General features: G+C 46.6%; 2 protein-coding genes across 4 annotated transcripts in view; one reads left to right on the forward strand and one right to left on the reverse strand.

Annotated features, from left to right (window-relative positions):
* Positions 1 to 9,227, forward strand: part of PAPLN (papilin, proteoglycan like sulfated glycoprotein) — a 29,988-nt gene extending 20,761 nt beyond the window's left edge. The window contains exons 19-27 of the mRNA XM_054400223.1: positions 1,020 to 1,665; positions 2,315 to 2,452; positions 3,323 to 3,447; positions 4,104 to 4,242; positions 5,600 to 5,737; positions 6,362 to 6,489; positions 7,011 to 7,119; positions 8,416 to 8,591; positions 9,052 to 9,227. Of these exons, the coding sequence (XP_054256198.1) occupies positions 1,020 to 1,665; positions 2,315 to 2,452; positions 3,323 to 3,447; positions 4,104 to 4,242; positions 5,600 to 5,737; positions 6,362 to 6,489; positions 7,011 to 7,119; positions 8,416 to 8,591; positions 9,052 to 9,227 (1,775 nt within the window). The remainder of the gene's footprint in view (positions 1 to 1,019; positions 1,666 to 2,314; positions 2,453 to 3,322; positions 3,448 to 4,103; positions 4,243 to 5,599; positions 5,738 to 6,361; positions 6,490 to 7,010; positions 7,120 to 8,415; positions 8,592 to 9,051) is intronic.
* A 4,299-nt stretch (positions 9,228 to 13,526) lies between these two features.
* NUMB (NUMB endocytic adaptor protein) overlaps positions 13,527 to 15,185 on the reverse strand; it is a 96,061-nt gene continuing 94,402 nt past the window's right edge. For all 3 annotated transcript variants that reach the window (XM_054400031.1, XM_054400032.1, XM_054400030.1), the window contains one exon: positions 13,527 to 14,669. In XM_054400031.1, the coding sequence (XP_054256006.1) occupies positions 13,945 to 14,669 (725 nt within the window). In that variant the 3' untranslated portion in view covers positions 13,527 to 13,944. The remainder of the gene's footprint in view (positions 14,670 to 15,185) is intronic.

A 15,185-nucleotide genomic window follows, 5' to 3' on the forward strand; every position in this document is an offset into this window, starting at 1 on the left:
ATGTAGAAGAGCAGCAAGATGGTTCAGGTTTACCAGCTGCCACAGAAATTCTTGTCCTCTGCTGATAGTTGGTGCAGGACTGTAGGACTTCTGCATAGTCTGTAGGACTTCTGGGGAGCTATTTGCCCCTGAGAAGACACTGATACGGCCTGGAGTACTCCAAATTAGTTAGGAGAAGTAGGACCTCTCTGTTCACTTGGCACTATGCTCAACCTTCAGATGGCCCATGGACGGGGGTGGAATGAAAGCTACAGCTAAGGGTGGAGGTGTTGCACAGGGCTGCATGGATGCTTTAGCCAGTAGAGTTCAGTCTTGTGCCCACTGCACTGTGGGGACACTGGAGCTGCTGGGAAAAGCACCTCTGCTCCTTTAGTTCCTGGCTGCATCCTCTGCAGGTACATTGCTGTTCCATTGCCTTGCCCTTTTGCTGCAGCACAGAGACTGCTGGTGACCAGCCCTATGGGGCTGGCCTAGGGAAAGCTCTCTGGATCATCTCTGCTCAACCACAGCTTGGCAAAGGACCCCTACAGTGAGCCCTGAACCCCATCAGAGCCCTGTATCCAGCATTTGTCAGCATGTGGCTGTGGTACCTGCACATTAGGCCGTTCTCCTGTTTATGTTGATGTGTGCAGGGATGCTCTGTAATGCGTGAGGCTTCATAACTAGGTCTAATCCACTTGCTTTGTGGGCTGAAAATGTGCAAATGGCAGCCACATGACCCTTGCAGGAAAGGAAGCCTCAGACCTGCACAATTCCCTGAGAAAGGCTAAAGAATCTGTCTAGTATCTAGATTCAGAAATATCTCTGAGTTTGGTTCTTCTTCCATCAGTGGCAAAATCAGGGCAGGAAGAAATGTGAGCAGCTGCCCAATTTCAAAAGAGAGCTGAATAACTCGATATTTTCCCACCTCCCCTCTTCCCAGAAGGCCCATCAGATCGTGTAGGTAGGTGACATAAAGTATGCAGACTTGTGTGCTTCATGAGCCTCACATCTCCCTCTGCTTCCTCTCTCTTTGGTAGCATACCCTGGCATGTGCCTGCTACCCAGTGCCCATGGCTCCTGTGCAAACTGGACCACTCGCTGGTACTTCGTGGCTGTTGTTGGCAAGTGCAACCTGTTTTGGTATGGTGGCTGTCACGGCAATAAAAACAGCTTTGTCTCAGAGGAGGAGTGCATGAGATCCTGCCACAGCTCAGTGGGGGCCAGTTCTGTGGAGCACCAGCCACCTTCTGATGTGGGAGCCCTGCAACACCTGCAAACTAGCTCCTACTCCCGTACATGGGATGCACAGGGACAGCAGCAGCCACCCCAGAGAGAGCCTACGAGTCACGGACAAGAAGGAAGAACTTATGGGGCTTCATATCTCACACAAGACAGCCACAGACAGGACAGCTGGAGAAGTGAGATGCTGCCAGGATCTTTGTCAAGGAATGGGGCACTGGAGAGGCCTCACTGGGGCACCCAGCGAAGCCGATCAGGCAGCCTGAGCCAGCTGCACGCACGGGAAACAGCCCTGCCTGGGCTCTCAGAGAGACAGAGCAGCAGAGGCCAGCAGATACTGCCCAGTGAAGGCAAGCAGAGGCAAACATCTTTGGTAACAGATGTTTCCACGACAGAGGGACACCAGGCATCTGCAGACTCCTTCCCAGTGCGGGCTCTGCACAGGTGAGGATTGTATTTAATTTTTTTCTTCCTGTTCTGCCAGCTCATCATGAAGCATTAGTGCAGATTCCTCTGGAGTGACAGTATTGCCCCAGCTGGGACCAGCTAACTGGGGAGGCCATGCAAATGGATTGGCCATATATGCAGGCCTTTAAGTCAGGTTATTCAGGCCCTGGAGTTTTCTGCTGTCTCCTTCCTTCCACTCTTTCTGCTCCCTACAGCACTGGAAGGTACAGTGTGCGGAAAGACTGCAGGATGCTGGGGTCTTTGTCTGGAAGGCATTCCTGCACTGTAAATAAGAATCCATAGAGGTGGTTTTCTTGTTCAGATGTGTTCCCCCAAAGATCAGGAATTTGTAGAGCTAGATCTAAATGTCTGCACTGGAGCTATGTCTGCTGAGCTGAACCTAGTTCCTTCTGAAGGGAGGAGTGCAGAACTCTCTATTCCTGGAGATGCTGTAGCATTCAGTCTGTCCAGAGCAGCCTTTGCCTGTAGGAGAGTGATTCCCACATGTTGACTGGTGTGTCTGGTAAGAGCTGAACGGGCAGCCAGTCCTGCATTGTCCTTTGGTTGTGTCTTATCCAGAGTCTCATTAGAGGACTCTGAGGAAGGGAAGGCAGCAGATGTGCAAAAGGAATGCTTTCTCTTTCAGAGCCATCCTGGAGGAAGCCAAGCCCTCTCTTGTGACAGCAGCTGCGGGACAAAACATCCAGCTGGTTTGCAAGACAGGCTTGTCCCCCTTCTCCAGAGTGGAGTGGATGAAGGATGGCCGACCAGTCTCCTCTGGCAGGTGAGCTCAGCTTTCTTCATTGTAGACCAGATGGGCTCCTTGCTGGACAGAGTGCTGAATATTTGCCCACATTCTTTGTAATATTGCTGTTATCATTCTTTAAAACAGCAACAATAAAAAAGAGTGAAGAAATAAGCACAGCCATGTAAGAGCGTAACCTGTCCACCTGGTCTGTGTGCAGCAGAAACAGATAACAGTCTGCAGTGGTATTGAGGCATTGGCTAGTGTCATGGGAGAGAACAGGTGCTGTCCCATAAAAAGACTCTGGTGGAAGCTGCCATGAAGATAGGGATACAGAAAAATGTTATCTCTGTTAGATTCGTCTTGGAGTAACACTAAGTCAGTAGTCCAGGGTGACACTTGCAGCCAAATAACTCTGAGTGCTTCTGGCTGGAAGTTTCTGGCACTCCTGTATGAGATATATAAAAACCCCACAATAAAACACCACTTTTAAAGCATGTGTTTTTCCCTGGGAAACCAGTTTCCAGCAAGAGTTTGGAGCCAGACAGTTGCTTTGTATTATGAAAATCACAGTTAAGAAAAGGCCAGTTATGCTTTTCTGTCAGATGACTGCTGGGGTTCAGGCTCCTGCCTGGAAGGGCAGTTTCCTTCCTCATGGGAGAGGGTTGCTGAAAGTGGTTCCCTGTTTCCCATCTCAGTTTCCTCTCTGTTCCTGACCTCCTTTCTGCTGCAGTTATTTCCCCTGTCTGTGACCCCTCTGTGGTCAGAAGGGTTTTGGTTTTTTCTAAGCTGGGGAGGGCACTATGTGGTGGTGGTTGTTTATGTAACATCAGGAGGACAGGCTGCTCTGCTTTGGTCACTTGCTGTCCATAGTCAGGCAGAGGCAGCTAATCCTTGCTTCTGTTGCAGGCACACCTACCAGTCTGACAGCTCCTTAGTGATCAGCCACATCAAGCTGGAGGATGCTGGGACTTACTCGTGCCACATTTCTGATGCGAGGACAGAGAGCCGACAGATTTGGTTACAGGTCATAGGTGATGTGTCTTCCACTTAAGACCAAAGAGGTAGTTCAAGGCTCATTTTTAACTGTTGCTGACAACAGGAGCTGTAAAGCCAGCTGCAGGAAAAAACTTCCATCAGCTGCCTCCTGATCCCGGAAAGCAGACTCTGGAAGTGAGAGTTTCTGCAGTTTGCTGGGCTCTCCATTTCACGCTATAATGTGACCAGTCTGCCATAGCTGTCTGTGCTGGTGCATTTGTGTTTTGCCCCAACAGATCCTGCTGGGTAACAAACAATTCCCTGTTCTGAAAAACGTGCCTTATTTACAAAACAAAAAATATGAAAGACTAGTCTCAAAAGGTGGACCAGTAAGGCACCCTGTAGCCTTCACTCTCTGAAGTGTGCTTTGTCACAGCAATGGCACGTGGGGCAGAAGGCATTGTGGCCTAAGGGATGCTGCAACATGTTCTCTGACAGAGGAGAGAAAGGAGTCTGAAATTGCTTGCCTGCAGGTCTGTGACTCTCATTAGCAGACGGCGCAGGCTCACTGCACTAGTCAGCCAGAAAACAGATGGCTGAAAGGCTCTTTGGCTCCAGTTCAGCAAGCTCTCCCAAGCTCACAGAAACCCTATGCAAGAGGTCACAGTGAGAAGTGTCCTTTTATTCACATATGGCATTTTATTTTGAATAGAGTACCAGAGCACTGTTCTGGCAGAGGGTGAGAGAGGTCAGCTCCTTCACAAGGGAAGCCAGCAGCATCAAGAGCTATCCAGAGGCGGGAAGGTTGCACAGGCAGCCACTTCCTCTGTGCATCAGCAACTCACCTACAGGTAAGTTCACATACAGCAACAGTTTGTCCACCATGCCCAGATGATGAACCATATGGCATCTCTTCATGTAGAAAAGCTGAAGATTGGAAAGGTCTTGGGTCAGCTGTTCTGGGGCACAGTTGGGAAGCAAGCAGTACTGAACTGCTGACAACAGGAATGAGAGAAGATTCCAGTCACAAGCTGTCTTCTGCCCTCCCTGAGGGTCTCTTGAAAGAAGCATATTCTGACCAAAGATGCACAGGGAGGCTCACAATAAAGAAGTTAGGTTCAAGTGAAAGTAGAAATACTAGGGACAGCAGCATCCTTACCTTTTCAAGTTAGTGTGGGCAAAGAAAATAGGAACTGCTTAACTAGTTTTATATATATATAACAAAATAGCTCAAATTACCTTAGCTCCCATCCATTTATTTTTAAATATTTTGTGAACAAACCAGTTTGACTCAAAGCTATCTCCTCATGTACTGGTGGCATGTTTTGTAGCTTTTTTGGCATACTTCTTTGGCACTTCTAGGCTCCACTGAAATAAAGAGGTATGGAATATTTTTGCCCCAAATGCAGCATATCTGGGCTTCAGATTAGATGATCCTCCCCTTCTTTTGGGTTTGCCACCTATAACCCATCCGATTCGCTGAACTCCCCAGCAACCTCCTGCTGCTTCTGCCTAAAAGCAGAAAGAATTGATTCAATGAATTAAAAGCATCGAATTAAGGCTCTTCGGTTTTGCTTTTTGAGATCGAGAATTCAGGTCAGAGAATGGGGGCGGGGAAGATAATGTCTTATTTGACTCTGAGAATATCATGGTTTAGCTCCCTTCTAAAATGGTGTTTAGCTGCAGCTATGAGAGAGAGCAAAGAGCGGGAAGAGATGGGTATTGAGAGCCTAACCTAAACCTTCCTGCTGCATGAGGCCAGCTGCTGAGCCTTGTGTGCAGTCAGGTGATTGCAGTGAGCTCTTTACACCCCCCAAAAAATATCTGCTCATTTTTGTGTGCCTGATAAGCACCTTGGAGGCAGCTTGCTTGTACAAGATCTTTGTACCATTTGCTGTGCACTCATTTTGTTAATTCTTTCTAGGCTGTTATCCAGAGGGATGCTATAAGGAACAGTGTTGCTGTCTCTAAAGGGTTAAGCTGTCTGGCAGGAGTGCAGCACCAAGCTGTGCTGAACTGGACCAGGATTTGAGTGTTGTGAGTGAATGCTGGTAATGGCAGAGCTGTGATGAGAGTGCAGAGACCACCCTTTCCCATTGGAGGCAAAAAATAATTGTTATTAAATTGTGATGAAAAAAGCCTTGTGCTGAAGGTCAGGTGCTGGGCGAGAAAGGTTCTGCATCTTTGGTGTGCTTGTGGACTTTGCAGGTTGAGAATGGATAAGAGCGAGCCCTCAGTAGTGGAGGCCAGCATCGGGGAGAGAGTCAGACTGCCCTGCACAGTGGAAGCATCGCCAGCTCTCACCATTGAGTGGCAGAAAGATGGGCAGCCCCTCTCATCTCCCAGGTGAGCTTCCAGGTCACTCTACCATACCCACAGGCAGGGTCATGTGGAGAAGGACCTCCTCCTGGCTTTGCCTTCCGTGTTTCCTTCCTGACAGAATGATCTGCTGTCCATGTAGCTAAGGCCTGTCCTGCGTTGTACGGGACAACGTCCTCCGTGAAAGCCCAGACCATCCTGCTTGGCTGCCCGAGTCTCACTCATAGATCAGTCTGAGTATTGAGCCCTTGAGTGAAGAGCTGAGCCAAAGCTGAAATTTGTTCATCTGTAAGATGAGCAAAAAGCAATACATAGCAAGCAAATTTGCCAAAACCCAGCTTGTCTGTGAGCCAGGGCAGAGGCTCACAGCAAAGACAGAGATCAAGGTGCCTGAAGTGAACTTGTACTGGTGCTGTTCTCCTGCAGCTCTCCTCACCATCTGCTTCCACAAAGCTGCTCTAGCAGAGTCTGCAGGCACTAGTGGTGGAATTTGAGGACCAGGGGTTACATTACATGTTGAACTGAGCTGGTGCTAAACCTTTGCTGAGCGTTACTGCGAAGCTGTGCATGAGGCTCAGCTTTAGCTCTGGTGGCTGGAGACACATCCTGACCCAAGCACAGGCTGAGGAGCTTTCTGGTTGCGTTCCCCAGACACCGGCAGCAGTCAGATGGGGCCCTGGTGATCAGCCGTGTCAGCTCAGAAGATGTTGGCTTCTTCACCTGCATCGCCTCAAATGGGCGCGACCAGGACCAGCGCCATGTCCTAGTCCGACCTCTAGGTACGGGTGGGTGGAGCCACATCTGCTTTGTCAGCACACACATGCCTGTGTGCACACAGGAGAGGAGGCAGGGAGGGCTGGGCAGCGTGGGTTTCTTGTCTGGCCATACCTCTTGGCAGCTTGAGGGCAGAGAGTTGTTTTAGCCAAAGGTAATCTATGTGTGTGTCTAGTAGATTGCGGTGCTCCAGGCAGCTGGGAGAAGGGACTACCAGCACAGCAAGAGTGACTGTCAGAGCCTTGTTTGGGACACTAGTATGGGAATGGTATAGGAGCAAGACAAACCAAGGAGGTGGTTCTCTGCCTGTGTAGTGCTTCTGTCCAGCTGGATGAAAAAGCTCTTTGAGGTCTTGCTCTTGCTCGGGCAAAAGCCCTTAGGAAACAGCATCATAGCTCCAAACATGCTGCCTTAAGGCCTAGGGACTTAGGGCTCATCATAGCATGTATCAGACTTTTCCCATGAGGGAGTACCAGGGCAGCATGCTGTTGTCTTCCTGCTTGTGTTGATTGCCCGTCTATTTTAGGAGAGCTGAGGATCACCGGTCTTCTGCCAAGCATCACAGTACCTGAGGGAGGAACTGCTCAGCTTCACTGTACAGTGACTGGCAGCAATGTGAATATAAGGTGGTCAAGGTGAGCAAAAATGAGACAGAGTTTCCCTTTCCTTCTCTTCCCAAACCTCATTGCTTATCCTCAAAATAATAATGCAGGATACTGGTCCGGTAAAGTAGAGGCCCACAGTTATCAGCCCTAACTATAGCAACACTCACCTTTTCCTGAACAATGTGGCTGGTACCCCAAAATCCTGGGCAAGATTCCTGCGAGTTGTGGGGGTTACCCTGTTCACATTCCAGCCAAATGAGGAGAAAAGCAGCCATCAAGCTAAGATTTCATGGGGTTCAAAAGGGCGCCAACGTGGAAAGCTAGTGACATTACAACAGTAAAAACTAAAATGGGTAATTGGAGGAGGACATGTAGTTGGTCTTTATAATCTCTGCCTAAACACAGCAAATGTTTCAGCCCCTACAATAACAGTGACTGTTCTCCCAGTGTCCTGCTTCAATAGTTGTCTCACTCTAGTGTCCATGGGAGCAAAGGAGATTTTAAAGTGTTTTAAGAAAAGTAAAGGAAAAACTGTTAATGGTTTCTCAATTTGTGAAAGTGTTTGGTGGGTTTTTTCCCTGTTTGAAAATAATCAGCTCTGTTCTGGAGCCCTCTTGCAAAAGATCCAGAGAGATGGATTGGTAATTGTTTAAATCCCTCTACTCCAAGGGGCAGGACTGAAATGGGCCATCTCACAAAGAGAGCTTTTCTTCCATAGCAGTGGTATTTGAGCTAACAAAATGATGCAAGTTTCAGAGCCTGAATGAAACCCTTTTCAGTGAAACAAATTTAATTTCCTTGATAATGCATAATTCAGGCAGTGTTCCTGCTGGGCACAGAATATTCCAGAACAGATACAATATTGCTGGTATTTTAAACATTTGAAAAACAAAACAAAACAGACTTTTAAGGGAGAGGAAAGAGGCCTCATTGCTCACTACCCCATATGTTCCTCAAGCAGTACATGCTGCAGCTGATGCCAGGCAAACAAGCTCTGCCAGACCACAACCTGGAGAGAGGGAAAGACCCTGAATTTTCTCTTAGTTCCTCAAACCTCAAGAATGTGTAAGAGCAGAAAGGGTAATGTCTGCACACAGCACACAGCTGGCTACCTCCCATGCAGACAGTGGGGAACGGATGCTGACTGGCTCAGACTCATGTTGGTTGTAGAGCCAGATTGTAGTGAAATTAGATTTCTTCTTCTTTCTTCCTGCTGAATTGGTAGAAATTCACCCCTTTCACAGAGCATTAGTTCCCAAAGAGCACAGAGAGATCCTTTAGTTCCTCCTGGGTGGGAGCAGTAATAGAGAATGTTTTTCACACCAGGAATGGAGTTCCCATGCGGGCAGATGGCCACCGCATCTACCTGTCCCATGATGGAAGCCTGATCATAAGCAATGTTCAGGAGGCTGACGAGGGATCCTACACGTGTAATGCCTACAGCAGCAGCAGTTCTGTCAGTGCCAGCACAGAGGTGAAGGTGCTAAGGAGCAGGCCTAGTAGTGAGTACAACCTGGTCACTCTTTCTCCTATGCCCATTGCTCCTGCCTGCCTTGGTCTTTGGGAAGCAGAAGGAGCCTCTGGGTTGTGCTACTCGAGGAGCCCTGCTTTCCCTGAGCAGAAAAAAGCAGGAGTTTCCACTCCCTTCACTCATGGCACTGGGAGCCTAATTAACTTCCTGAGGCCAAAATGCTACAGTTGGTTGATTTAATAGTTGGTTGCAGGATTTGGATTCTGGACCCCATCCAGAATCCAATTTGTACAGGGTAGAGTGGTCTCTCCTCAGGAGATCAGCCCCAGAAATTGCATTCTCCTCTTGTATCTCACCAGAGGAGTCAGTTGCTCTCTTATCCTTGAATGTTTGACTAAGTTTAAAACAATCCCCTTAGAACTGGCAGGAACACGTTAAAGATAAGCCCTGGCGGTGTACTTACAGCTGCTTTACCTTTTGCTTTGCTGCAGCCACTGTGAATCGTGTTGTGGATGTGAGCAGAGAGTGTGTGGACCAGCCACACCTTGCCAACTGTGACCTGATCCTGCAGGCCCAGCTCTGCAGTAATGAATACTACTCCAGCTTCTGCTGTGCCAGCTGCTCTCGGTACCACTCACAGGCCATCCCTCCTCGTCACCGTGGGTGACAGTCACTTCCATGCCTACAGGGATGCCCAGGTGACCACTTACAAACTGGGAATATGAACTCTGTCCTTCTACTGCATGAAATTATTCTGGGGGCTCTGCCCTGATGCAAAGCTGGAGGGTGAATTGAACAGCAGGTGTAACTGTTCAAAGGTGGGAGACCCACCACCTTCAATTTATTGGAAACTCCTTTTTCTCCCTGTGTGCCTTGCTGTAGCTAATCCATCTCTTCCCTTAAGGGTAGTTGTTGTCATTCACAGAACAGCATGATGTTTGGAATATAAGGATGCTGTGACTTTAGAGAAGGCAGATAACAAGCATGAAAGAGAGACCAATTTTTCATACAAGTGAGAGAAGTGCTCTTAAAAGGTCTCTGTTTGAAGATGAGCCTGAACTGTCTTAACAAAAGCTGTAATGAGCAATGAACATGTGTAATCCTGGAGGGCACTTTCCACCTAATTGCAAAGGACTCTGGCCATGAGAAATAGCTTGATGCATATAACATTAGTGTTCAGGTCCTGTGAGATTACTGGCTCTAGAGATGCAGCTATAATGTCATGCTGCTACAGCTGCTTTATTCCAGTAGACCTTAGGTAAATGTCTAGTTGGGTCAGTTTGGTTTCTGCTTTACTGTAATCAGCTTTGGAATGAAATGCAAAAGCAATGTTTCACGGAAAGCTAGAATACTTTTAGCCCTTCCCAAATGTTTTCCAAGATGTTAGAGATAGTTTATATGGACATACCAAAACTGTTGCCTTGTTCTGATATGCTGCAGTTTAAATACCTCTGCTTTTTCATTCCTCATCCAGAATGACACTGTTGAATTTATTGCAAAGCCAGGCTTGGTGGTAGTGTTGTGCAGAGTTTCAGACTGGAGAGGTGAATGATACGCACATAGAAATAAACATATGCAGGGACCTTTCACTTGCCAGAACAAACCTCTCCTGATCAGGTAAGTCCAGGAAAGCCTGGCCCTGTGAATGGCCTGGGTGGATTCCTGCTGCTGTGGGCTAGTAAGTGAGGACCTCCAGATGCAGAGCAGCTGTAACTGAAAAGCATCCTGTGTTTCAAAACTAGCACTGAGTGGCAGCAGGCAGGCATGTGATGCTCTGTAAGTCTCCACAGTGTGGGTAGGTGAGATTATATCATGATTTGTTACATCAGGGATAGGCCCTTGGGTGTCATTAGTATCACAAAACAGAATTACTTCTGAGCAAAAGCAGTTTTCACAGCCTCCACAGTACTGTTCTACCCATCAGCCCTAACAGTCCCCCTTTTCCTCGTTCCAATGTCCTTGCTGAGACTTTGGATGGGTTATACCATGTTAATTACCACCATCGCTCATTTGTTATTTGCATAGATGGAGCTAGAAACTACTAGATTGCTGTGTTTTGGTTGGGGGTTGAAGAGTGTGCTTCTGAGAGGGTGGTTCTTTTTTTTCCTCCTGTTTCTGTTATGTTACTTGAAGGCTTCTAAGGCAAGCAGCTCTTTCAGGACTCATACCACTCTCCAGTCCAGACTCAGTACTCAGGGGCAGCAGTAATACATAGGTGTTAAATCCCCAGACTTGACAGCCTAAAGCTGGTTTAGACACTAAATCCAGTAAGTAAATTCAGATGCACCTAAGAATTACTAACCTAATGATTGCACTCTCTTCAGCACAGGTGTGGCTTCAGGATTGGACACACTGCTTTAAGATGGGAACAAACTGAAAAGTCTAGAAGCAATCCAGTAAAGGAGTGAGAGGTGACAGTCATACAGCTATCTGGGAGTGGGTCTTTCTGTGGTCTGAGAGATTCTGCTTCCTAGAAAAGACAAAAATGCTTATTTTGCAGTTAAAACCCTTTAAGTGTGTTAGGCAAAACTTCTCTACTGTAATTCATAGTAGATCTGGCAGTGTAAGGGTTGAAGTTGACATCATTGGCTGTTGAAGAACAAGGAGATGGCCCTGAGAACAGGATCTCCATGTAATTTTGCATTTAACATCTCACCCCAGCACCTTTTTGGCATGTATTAGGCGATTTTAGTACATAGTATGACTTTACCTTTTGAGTCCAGGGAGTAACCACACTGTGTAAATGCCAGTCTTGGTGAAGCCCTCTCAGTGCACATGGAACAGGTGTACAAGGTAGCACAGGTAGGAAGTGCATTGTTGTTATGTCACTTTTGTCCCAGAATAAGCAGTCAGTTCTAAAATATCCCTTTGCACTCTGCCAAGAGGCTCTATTTTTAGAGCCAGACATTTAAGCTGTATGGTTGTACAAGATGTGGCCAGGGAAAGCTCTCCTGAGACTCATGAGGGCTGTAACAGGCACCTGTATTCTGATGGGCAGGAACTTCTAGCACTGAAGGTGCTTCTGGGTTAAGTGGGTGTGTATTCTGACCTCCTTTCAGCTGCATAACCATGGCAGTAAGGATGGGTGTGGAGGGCATGCAGTCCCTGCTTTAATTACATGCCATCACTGCCATAGTTAACTAAGGAGTCTTTTTACATTTCTTCTGTTTGACAAGCTGAGCTTTCCCATCCCTGTAGTGCCATTTAACTGCCTGAATGTTTACTTTTGAGAATTGAGATGTTCGTTTTCTTCTGTAAATAATTGACTGCAGGAAGGTCATTTACTGTTATCTGCAGGATAGGGGAAGGGTGTAGCTGCATGTGGCTATTTTCAGTTGATTTTGGAGCACTGCTGTGAAAGATGTGGAACGAACAGAGTAAGCTACATGTGCTTCATGTTTCTATTGCAAGTGGCTTCAACTACTTGATTGCTCTTGGAAAGCTGAAAAGATTGGTACCAGCTTTAAGACAACAGTGAGTGGTGGTCATTGCTATTCATATAATGAAAACAGGTAAGAATCTGTACAGGAAAAATGTTCTAGACTGTATTTGCCTGGAAATGGAAACTATTGGCAGGCTCAAATGCTAGGGCCAAACAAAGGCAGCATTTCTTCCTCTCCAGGTGACCAAGTCTGACTTCTCAGTGTGTCTAAACTGATTTCATGCACTTAAGAATCCAGTTAGGTAGCTTGTTGCTGGGATGAATTCTATTAGTGCACAGGAAGAACAGAAAAGACAGGAAAATATGCTGACTTTTCATGTGGCTCTTCTGTTCATGCCTTTGAGGAGCAGGGGAAAGAAAATGAGTTTTCCTTTTTTCCCCTCTTTGAATGGTAGTGTCTTCAAATTTCTCCCTGTGTCTCCATATGTCTCAGCATTTAAAAATACAGTTGTGCAAATCCAGAACCTGATGTTTTCAGCAAAGGCTGCCATTTGAGAGGTTTAAACAGTTATGGTCACAAGGATACTTGCAAGTTCAATCTTGAAGTTCAGGGTAACTGAAGGTGGTGTACAAAATGCGAGGTGTTAACTAAGCTTCCAGGTTGGCCGTCAGGGCTGACTTCAACAACAGAGAAGACACCCAGATGGGCTGAGAACTGAATGGGGTGGGAAACAGCTTTCACAGACAGCACATCTACCACCAACATTTATTTCTGTTAAAGCAGATTATAAATCATCAGTACAAATATATATAACTTACATTTGCTTGTAAGGCCGAAGTTTAAAAGTAAAGTTAAAATGAGATGGTTTTCACAAGTCACCAGAGGCAGAACCTGGACCAGCTGCAGCCTTAACCACAAGGTGTCACAAATCAGTGGGGGGAAAAAAATTAAACCAAAGTTAAAAACCTCTAAGAGCTATTTGACAGACAAACATAAAATGGTTTCCCAGGTCACGCCAGGATGTAGATATGATTACAGTAACTTATCACAGTAGTGTTAGAACCAATAGATTAAGACAAAGAAACTGCAGCAATACAAGAAAGGAAAAAAACATACTATAGAGAATATGTAGCTTGATTCCCATAAAAACCAGTAAATTTTCCCCATGGTTCTCAAACCATGACAATACTGTTCTTTAATTTTCTTTCTTTGAAACTACAATATAATGACTTATTGGTTGTGATTGTTGTTGCAATATGCTACTTACAATGAACAGATACAAGAACAAGCTAGAGCCCCTTTTTCCACCCCCCAATATTACTTACAATAAGAATCAGAGATAAATCAATCTTATGTACAATTTCTTACATCCAGCCCCCTTTTGTTTTTTAACCTTTGGCAAGATTACTTACAACTCATACAGCTTTTAATATCCAACTATTTAAAATATTCTAAATGCATAAAAATAAAGATTTTGGCTTTACTTTATTCTTTACATATAATATTAACTTTGTTACTGAAAATGGAAGCTCAACTTTTTCCACAAACCTAGCTTTTACCAAGCAGGTGACAATCTCCCACCCATATCCACCCCCCCACTACCCTACCCCATCCATTTTTCCCTGAGGGGGTTTGTCCAGGACTCACAGGGCATCAGAAGGACAGAAACACAAACTCTGCCTCCCTTACTGTGAGAGAAGTGATGTTTCTGCAGAACAGGCTTTGGGACTGGGTGCCTTTCTTTGCTCTGTTTGACTTCCAGCTTTCCAGGTGAGAAAGAAATGCAGACTGGGGTGGCTCCAGCATCCTTTTAAGAACTGCATGTTAAAATTCTCTGTATGCTTATATCCTCCCCCTAACTGCTCCCTCTTTCTAACCCATTTTTGTTTGAAGGGACCTTTGGGATTATCAAAGCAAACTGATCAGAAACAGTCCCCTCTGCTCCCTTTATCCCACTACCCTAGTAGACAATTTCTCAACACTCTCCCCCCATAAGACTGCTTAAAGTTCAATCTCAAACGTCTTCTGTAAATCACTTGAGAAAGGGTTAGTTGGAGAGGGATTAGTGCGCTGCTTTGCCTTGCTCTCTAGTGCTGCCCACTGTGCTTCAAAGGGGTCTACCTGTGGAGCTGCGGCGGGAGGCTGGGAATGCTTGTCCTCTGCAGCCCATTTGCCACCCTCGACTCCGTTGAAGGCTGCAGAGCCATTGTGCTGCGCAGGAGGGTGGAAGAAGGGGCTGGTGGTAGCACTGCTGCTTTCGTACTGAGGGAACGTCTGCTGTTTGACAAGACTGGGCGACTGATGCGGGTGGCCAGCTGGAGTGTGGCTTGCAGTACCAAAGACATTGGCTACCATCTGGGAAGGTGTGATTCCGACCACAGGTACGCTTGGGGCTGCATAGGTCATCCCATTTGCCACAGCATAGGGCTGAGCAGGAATAAACGCTGGCTGCAGGGGTGGTACCACACCCACTGGCACAGGTTGAGGTGCGATGAAAGTGCTGACTGGGAAGGCTGGTGCTGCTGTCTGGGAAGCCGCCGGAGGAGGCTGTAAGAGTGGCTGTGGAGCTGGGGCTGGAGCTGGGGCTGGGGTTGGTTGCTGTTGGGCTCTGACAGTCTTTGAGACCTCTTCCAACCAGCGGTCTGCTTCTGAGGGAGTACGTCTGTGATTTCCTTGGAAGAGACTTGGTGAGGCTGCACCTGAGGAGGTGCTGCTCCATTCGGTGCCTGGGAAGGAAAGCATGGGGAAGTCACTAATGCTTCCACTCCTTACCTTTTTATCAGTTAGAAAGGCTGGAGGATGTACACAAAGAACAGAGAGGCCTCCACCCTCTGAGGCTAAAGACTGCTACCATCACTGGATGCATCTTTATGCATCCATTGTCTTGTTCTGTTTTTGGAAGAAATTGGTTTTTAAGACTTGTTTGCTGCGTTTCCTAAATTAAGGCTTTACCCTCTAAAGGCCAGTAATGATGGCACTAGCAGGTCAAGATCTTAATTGTTCTGTCCCATAGACACTGAAGTGCAAGTACTCACTACAATCTAAAAGAATGTGTAAGGAATCTAATCAAATTACTGTATGATGTGTAAACTGTACTATGATGCGTCTGTATTAATCCTCCATCTTCACTCTCTTCACTTACTGTTGTCATCTACATCTACAACCTAGGCTGTTAACCTCTCCAACTTATTTATGATGTTCAAGTCCAGCATTTCAGACTTTTCTTCTACAAACCCAGTCCT

Source organism: Indicator indicator, chromosome 4 (genome assembly GCF_027791375.1).
Source record: "Indicator indicator isolate 239-I01 chromosome 4, UM_Iind_1.1, whole genome shotgun sequence".
Lineage (NCBI taxonomy): Eukaryota > Metazoa > Chordata > Aves > Piciformes > Indicatoridae > Indicator > Indicator indicator.